At 52.7% G+C, this 8,320-nt stretch overlaps 1 protein-coding gene across 2 annotated transcripts in view; it reads right to left on the bottom strand.

Annotated features, from left to right (window-relative positions):
- Window positions 1-8,320, bottom strand: part of CX3CL1 (C-X3-C motif chemokine ligand 1) — a 12,959-nt gene extending 4,639 nt beyond the window's left edge. For both annotated transcript variants that reach the window (XM_032283974.1, XM_032283975.1), the window contains exons 1-2: window positions 8,133-8,320; window positions 798-921 (exon numbers count right to left, since the gene is read on the bottom strand). In XM_032283974.1, coding sequence (XP_032139865.1) covers window positions 798-921; window positions 8,133-8,202 — 194 coding nt within the window. In that variant the 5' untranslated portion in view covers window positions 8,203-8,320. The remainder of the gene's footprint in view (window positions 1-797; window positions 922-8,132) is intronic.

Raw genomic sequence — 8,320 nt, 5'->3', positions numbered from 1 at the left:
TTTGAGATGGAGTCTTGCTCTGTTGCCCAGGCTGGAGCGCAGTGGTGCAATCTCGGCTCACTGCAACCTCCAACTCCTGGGTTCAAGCAATTCTCCTGCCTCAGTCTCCCGAGTAGCTGGGATTACAGGCACCCGCCACCATGCCTGGCTAGTTTTTGTATTTTTAGTAGAGATGGGGTTTCACCATGTTGGCCAGCCTGGTCTTGAACTCCTGACCTCAGGTGATTTGGAAGGCTCGCTTGCCTCAGCCTTCCAAAGTGTTGGGATTACAGGTGTGAGCCACCGCGCCCCTGCCAAGCACTCCAGTTACATCATGTCCTAGTGACCCATTTTATAGACAAGGAAATCAACGTGCAAAAAGTAAGCAATGAAAGCAGGGCCACCCAGCCGGTAAGCGGGAAGGCAGGATTTGCGCCAGGTCTGTTGGAGTCTGGAACCTGCATTTTAGGATCCTCATGCTTAACGCCTCCTGCACCCCACCCCCACCCATGAAATCTCGTGGGTTCAAGTGCCGGGTAACATGTGCTTCAGCCCGGGAGGAATTACCACCCTTGATGGCTGTTCCAGGCCACAAGCCAGGATGGGCTATTCAGGAAGCTACTCTCCACCTTAGCCATGTGGCACAGAAATTAAGGTCAGGGAGGTGGCCTGCAGGCCAGAGGCAAGAGAAGCATGTGCTGAGGACTTTGCCTGGGAGCCCAGGTCCGGGAGGGGAGGTACAGACACAGGTTCTCAGAGGCCTGGGAATATTCTAAGGGCCCGAAGGGGATTTCCGAGGCCTCGAGGGCGGTACCTACATGATGGCAGGTTTGCCACACGATGCCTGGTTGTGTTGATAGCGGAGGAGCAAAGTCACAGGTATCCTTACCGACGTCATCTTGCTGCACGTGATGTTGCATTTCCTCACACCGTGGTGCTGTCCTGAGGCCACAGAAGTCCCTTGTGAGCAGGGATGTCTGTGGGCATCTGGCTTCCCAACCCCATGCCAGTTTGTCCTGGCCATCCCACCCAAGCCAAAGCTGATTCCCTGTACACCCTGGCCTTCAAGGCCTTTGACTCAGCCTCCCTCTCCCGCCAAACTTCTCTATGCCTCCGTTTCCCCACCTGTAAAGTAGGAACAAAAATACTACCTCATAGGCGTCTTATAAGATTAAAAACCCGGATTCTTATTTGTAAAGCTCTTTTTGACTGGCACATGTTAAGAGTTTAATTTTTAAAATTAAGTGGTCCATTGTGCAGCAGGGGGGATGAGTCTAAGAGTGACAGGGATCTGCGAAGGTCACACAGCTACTCAACCAGCAAGGGCTGGAACGGGTTCTCCTACCAGGCCTGGCTCCAGTCTCCACTGGGCTTGTGGCCTTGCCTATCCCCTCATCTCTGCCTTATTCCCACTCCACCTCCAATTTTTTTTTTTTTTTTTTTTGAGGCGGAGTCTCGCTCCGCCAGGCTGGAGTGCAGGCTGGAGTGCAGTGGCGCGATCTCCACTCACTGCAACCTCTGCCTCCCGGGTTCAAGCGATTCTCCTGCCTCAGCCTCCTGAGTAGCTGGGATTACAAGTGTGCACCACATCTGGCTAATTTTTGTATTTTTAGTAGAGATGGGGTTTCACCATGTTGGCCAAGATGGTCTTGATCTCCCGATCTCGTGATCTGCCCACCTCGGCCTCCCAAAGTGCTGGGATTACAGGCATGAGTCGCCGTGCCTAGCCAATTTTTTTTTTTTTTTAAGAAATAGGGTCTTGCTTTGTTGCCCAGGCTGTAGTGCAGTGGTGTAATCCTAGCTTACTGTAACCTCAAAATCCTAGGCTCAAGGGATCCTCCTGGCTGGGTGCTGTGGCTAATGCCTGTAATCCCCTGGTCAGCAGGGCCAGGGAGGAGGGATCCCTTGAGGTCAGGAGGAGGCTGAGGTGGGTGGATCATCTGAGATCAGGAGTTGAAACCAGCTTGATCAATATGATAAAACCCCATCTCTACTAAAAATACAAAATTAGCTGGGCATGGTGGCATGCACCTGTAGTTCCAGCTACTCAGGAAGCTGAGACAGAAGAATGGCATGAATCCAGAAGGTGAAGGCTGCAGTGAGCCAAGCTGAGATCGCACCACTGCACTCCAGCCTGGTGACAGAGCAATACTCCATTTCAAAAAAAAAAAAAAAAAAAGGGTGCGTGAGGGAGAGATCCTCTTGCCTCAGCCTCCCAAGTAGCTGGGATCACAGGTGCATGCCACCATGCCTGGCTAATTTTTTTAAGAGACAAGGTCTTGCTGTGTTGCCCAGGCTGGTCTTGAAACCCTGACCTCAAGCAATCCTCCTACCTCAGCCTCTGGAGTAGCCAGGATTACAGATGCAAGCCACCATGCCTAGCAATAAAGTTCTTAAAAACACGTAAGTATAACTGCTTTCTAAGGAAGGTGGGCTCTGCTGAATAGATAATCCTTTGTTCTGCTAAGAGCCGCAGTGAGTCTGAGAGCAGTTGCTGAAAGGTACTGAGTCATCGGCCTAGGAGGGAAGAGACACTGAAGTTCCTGGAGCAGGAGGAGTCGGGGGAGGATTGGAGATGGAAGGTATGAACGGGGTGGAGGCAGAGTGGGGCGGGAGGGGCAGGCAGTAGCTGAGTGTCACGTGGAGCCAGGGAAACGCCAGGACAGGATGAGAATATCTAAACCCAAATATTTGACACAAACAATTGAAGTCACTTGCATTGCATTTCCATCTTCCCTCGTCTCCTAAAATCCCCAGCAAATTTTTTTCTACTTAGTGTGAGCTCAGGGAGAATGAGTATAAAAAACAAAGAAGAGCTTGGGTTTCGGATCTGGGTCAAGGTTATGTGCAGCAAAAGCAAGACCCCAACATCTGGAGGCCAGAGCAGGCAAGAAAGCAAGCTGAGCTTATCAGCCCTTCAGTGCCTGAGAGACCCCCCCAGCCCATCCCTGGGCTCCACCAGAACATGAATTGCTCATGTACAAATCCTTACATATATGTGGCCATGCAAACATACTTCACCTTCCTAATTTACAGGCGCATGCGCACACACACACTTTACAGAATCTGCTGCTTCCTCTCTCCATCGCTCCCCCTTAGCCTTGGCCCACCCTGCTTTGGGGGGAGGTGGTTGAGGGCCTGCAGGACTGAGTTGAGTCATCAAGCAGTAGCCCTAGTAGCTTCAGGGGGGTGTGCAGGAGGGGCTTCCCAAGTCACAGGGCTGGCCTTTCTCTCTGAGTAACGAGGACATAAAAGTCACTCTGTGGGCTGGCCACCCTCCTGCAATGGGACCTCAGAATGACTCATCTGTGGCCTCCCCAGGCCCTGTTGAGTGGAGACCAGGTAGCAGTCCCCTAAACTGGCCTGCAAGTGTCTTCCTAGGAAAACCCCAGAAAATATGGTGCCTCTGAGTGACCGGAGATAGGAGGAGGCAAGGGAGGCTGCTCAGTGAAGGGAGGCTGCCCAGTGAAGGGAGGCTGCCCAGTGAAGGGAGGCTGCTCAGTGAAGGGAGGCTGCTCAGTGAAGGGAGGCTGCCCAGTGAAGGGAGGCTGCCCAGTGAAGGGAGGCTGCTCAGTGAAGGGAGGCTGCCCAGTAGGTAGGAAGGAAGGTCCATTCTTTATGCCCCAAATCCAGGATGGGGAAAGCCACTGCCCACCTCCAGGGCTGTAAAGAGCCACAGTGTCTCCTGTCTCTAAAGTCCCCACCCTCTGCGTGGTGCCTAAATGGTCCTGGGATGGTTCAGTTCTTGGTCCTGCCAGAAAGGTTGTGTAACTAGTCTGGGGAGCCTGTCCCTTCTCAGAGCTGAGGTTTTCTTTTCTGTAAATGGAAACAATGCCTCTTCCAGCCAGTCATCTATTACCTATTCATAGGAGTGAAGGTAGGCAGGGACCTCATCTGTCTTGGTATCACAGTTTCCCAGCATCAAGCACAAGCTGGGTACTCAATCAATATTCATTGAATGAAATTATGTCTCAATTTACTTATCTCTCTGTAATGTATCTACCTACCCATCCATCTGTCCACCCACTCTTATCAATCTTCTACCCATTCCCCACCCACCTGTCACCTCTCACCCATCCCCTACTCATCTCTATTCATCCATCTACCCACTCTGTCTCCCTCACCTACCACCTGTCCATCCTCCATCCCCTTTTATCTCTCCCACTCATCTATCCCTCATCATCCCCTCACCATCCCTTCTTCCATCCATCCATCCATTCATCCATCCATCCATCCATCCATCCATCCGTCCGTCCGTCCATACATCCATCCATCCATCCGTCCGTCCGTCCGTCCGTCCGTCCATCCATCCATCCATTCATCCATCCCTTCTTCCATCCATCCATCCACTCATCCATCCATCCATCCATCCATCCGTCCGTCCGTCCGTCCGTCCGTCCGTCCGTCCGTCCATCCATCCGTCCATTCATCCATCCATCCATCCATCCATCCATCCATCCATCCATCCATCCATCCGTCCATCCGTCCATCCACTTCCCTGATTCAGCCAACACTTGCTGGAATTACTTTTGAGTATATATAGAATCTCAGGACCTCTTATCCTTAACCTTGAGCTCTTTCTCCCATAGGCACTGGTGCTAAGCTTGGAGAGAGCACTTCCATCCCAATAAATGCCCTCAGATCATTCTGTTTATTCATCAATCAACGAATGCTGGTTCCTCTTGCCAGGCCCCGTCCTGGGTGCTGTGAGGTACAGTGAGGTGAACAAGGACTGCCTCTGCCCTCAGAAGCGTCCCAGCCTTATGGGCAGGTAAAACAGGCACACAAAGTATCAGCTTTTTTTTTAATTGAGCATCTACTGTGTATCGGACCCTGTGTCCAGCACATGCATGTCTACTCTCTTTAATTCCCAACATCCCTGCAAAGGGACTATTATTGTCCCCACCTCGCAGATGCAGAAGCTGGGAATGAGAGAGGTTAAATGTGCCCAACGCCACACAGCTGCCTGGTGGCAGAGCTAGCTTTCTACCCAGCCCCTAAACACCCCACTGTTATAGGGTATCCTAGATGCCAGGCAGAAACACAGCATTCTAGAACATCCCACAAACGTACTGGGGTTTACGTGAGGGAGAGACCACTTCCAATTTCAAACGATCAGGGAAGGCTTCTTGGAGGAAATGTCCTTTAGACTGGACCTCAAGGACTTCTAAGAGTCTTCCAGGGTCTTAGAAGGAGACTTGGGAATTGTCCTGGGTCTGGGTGAGGTGATAGAAACAGGGCTTGAGGCATCGCTCAGCTGTGTGTCCTGAACAAGTCACTCAGACTCTCACTTTCCTTACTTATAAAATGGATGTGACCAATACCCGCTTCACAGTGTGGTTGTGAGAATAAGCATTTTTTAACATCTGGAGCATTTTTCCCTTAGGGCAGAATTTCTCAATGGTGCCACTTTGGACCGGACAATTCTTTGTTCTGGGGGCTGTCCGTGCACTGCAGCAGTGTAGCAGCATCTCTGCCTCTACACACTAAGGCCATTAGCTCAACTGAACCTAAAACACTGGGACATTTGTAACAAGCAAAACTGTCTCCAGAAATTGCCAAATGGCCCCTGGGGGAGCAAAATTACTCACTGAGGACCACTGCCGTAGATACGTCACATGGCTCCCTCCCTCACCTCCCTCCAAACTGTGCAAAGCCGCCTACTCAGTGGGCTTCCCTAGCCCCCTGTTTAAAATGTCAGCACCTCTCTCCCCCCATTTCTATTTCGTTTTGAGATGGAGTCTTGCTCTGTCACCCAGGCTGGAGTGCAATAGCACAATCTTGGCTGACTGCAACCTCTGCCTCCCGGTTTCAAGCAATTCTCCTACCTCAGCTTCCTGAGTAGCTGGGGCTATAGACTCACACTGCCACACCCAGCTAATTTTGTATTTTTAGTAGAGATGAGGTTTCACCATATTGGCCAGGCTGGTCTTGAACTCCTGACCTCAGGTGATCCGCCTGCCTTGGCCTCCTAAAATGCTGAGATTACAGGCGTGAGCCCCCGCACCTGGCCTCTCCTCTCTATTTTTTGATCATGGTGCTTTTCTTCTTCCAACAGACCAAATTGTTTACTGATTTATTTGGTGTATGATCTGTCCTCTTCAGCTGAATTACAGCATCCCGAGGGCTGAGGTCCTTGGCTGTTTTATTTCTGGATGCCACCCCAGTACCTAGAACTAGTTTTGTCACACAGTAGATGTCCAATAAGCATTTGTTGAAGAAATGGAGGAATTTTCATTTAAATTCGACAGGGGCCTGGATCTGACACTCTAGAATTTATCCTCCCCTGCCCTCCTCATCCACCCCCACTGCTAATGATGGGGGCGGGCTATAGGAGCTTAAAACAGATTGGTTTTTTCTCTTTCTTGCCGGGACTTGAGTGGGAGTGAATGCGTCAGCTCTTGGAGGGGGAGAATGCTCTGCGCTGACTTGTAGCTGCAGGTTTGTTATATAAAGCACAGAAGCCTCCTGCCTGACACAGCCCCACAAACCCACATTTGGGGACTGACGCAGCTGCCCCGCAACAGTCAAGGCAGCAGCTACGAATCCCCCAGCCTCCTCTTGGGGTCTCTGGCTTCTAAACCACCCCCTAGTCCTGTAGGGGCTCCTGAGGGCCTCTTGGAGCCTTACATGTCAGCACTGGAGAGGGCTTCCAAGGTGAGCCTGGTCGAATGCCCAGTTTTACAGAAAGGGAAACTGAGGCTGAGAAAGGTTGCAATAATACCCAGGATCTTCCAATAAAGCCAATGACCAAGATGAGGGCAGAAGCCTGGTTCTAAAGCCTCGGGCTGCTAGTCAGAACATCCAGGGTCCTCCAGAGTCCCCTTTCCATCCTAGCCTAGGACCCTTCCCCCTTCTCGGCTTAGTAAAAGTAATCCTCCTCCGCCCCCTTCAAAACACCCCCATAAGCACTGGAACCTCATCACCCTCCCCCACCCCACCAGAGAGGTAATAGCTGTATTTAAAGATGGAGCAGCTGGGACCAGAGGAGGCAAGACCCTGCTCAGGATCACACAGCAAGACTGTGGCAAAGCCTCCACCATCTGACTCCCCACCTTTCAGTGCTCACTGCCCCCAGAGACCTCAGGCTTCAGGGCCCAAGCCCGGAAAGCAGGAAGCCAGCAGGAATTCGCCTCCACCGCCCCCACGTGCCCACACACCCACGCACCTGCTCCCTGCCCCAGGGTGAGTTTGCTCCATGGAAACATCTGGAAGCTGAGGACTACTTCTCATTCTCCCAGACTTGCTGTGTGCCGCAGGCAGCCTCACTTTCTCTGAGTGTCACCCTGCCAGATGGTGGGGGCACCCCCTGAGGAGGGAGCTGGCTAGTGGTTCAAGGAGGTGGTGTAGCCCACAGAGGCGGTGAGTGTGCACCTGTGCTCTCTCCTGCATTCAGTTCCATGAATTTTACCTCTCCTGCCCTACTTGCTGGCTGTGCATCCTCAGGCCAGTTTCTAAACCTCTCTGGGCCTCCATCTTATCCATATCAGGTGGGATAGCTAATAATGAGCCCTACCAGGTCCTGGGCTTCAGTAAGCAAGTGGCTAGAGGCAAAAGCATTTTCTACACTGTGCTTGGATGAGGAAGACAGCGTGATGGGTAGACAGAGGCAGAGCAACGGGGGCAATAGACCAGGGCAGCAGTGGCAAGCCCTGACCATGAGCTGCAGTGACCTTGACCTTCACTGGTCCTGGGCCTCCTAATCCTGGAGGCTTTGAAAACAGAGCGGGAGAAAGCCCCAGCTGTGGCCTGACCCAGGGCCAGGGCTGTGGGTTGCACATTAATACTGGACGGAAAGAGTCAGCCACTGTCAGCCAGGGTGTTCCACCCCAGTGCCCACCAGGAGCCTCTGCAGGCTCCCTCCACCCCCTCCCTTCTGGCACACCCACACCTGCCCCTTTATGCCACCTACACCACCTCTCTGTGCTTACTGGCCAGGCAAGGGCAGGCACTGGCAACTGGAAATCTGTCCGGCATTGCATCTGAGGCCTGGGAGGTGCCCAGCCCCCTCCTGCACATGCTGGGGAAGGGGCTGCCACTGACCTTCAGCTTTACCCAGGCAGGGCCTGGGGCCCCTGATGTCAGGCCTGAGGGGCAGAGGAAAGGCTGGGGGCTCCCCACCCTGTTCATGCTTGAATCCAGGTCCCACTTACCAGCCAGCAGGACAGTCAGATGGCAGAGGGTGGCCAAGCGGAGCAGCCACCAGAGAGATATCGAAGCCATGGCCAAGGGTGGGCGAGGGTCCAGGCAGGTGCCCAGGCAGGCGGCTATGGCCAAGCGGCAGAGCTCAATGCTGTCCCCTCGCTGCTGCCAGAGCTCTTTCGCTTTTTATAGAGGCTGG

The sequence above is a fragment of the Sapajus apella genome, unplaced genomic scaffold (assembly GCF_009761245.1).
Source record: "Sapajus apella isolate SASKATOON/1434 unplaced genomic scaffold, GSC_monkey_1.0 scaffold15, whole genome shotgun sequence".
Classification (NCBI taxonomy): Eukaryota; Metazoa; Chordata; class Mammalia; order Primates; family Cebidae; genus Sapajus; species Sapajus apella.
The sequence above is the reverse complement of the archived record's forward strand: the minus strand, read 5'-3'. Positions and strand labels throughout refer to the sequence as shown.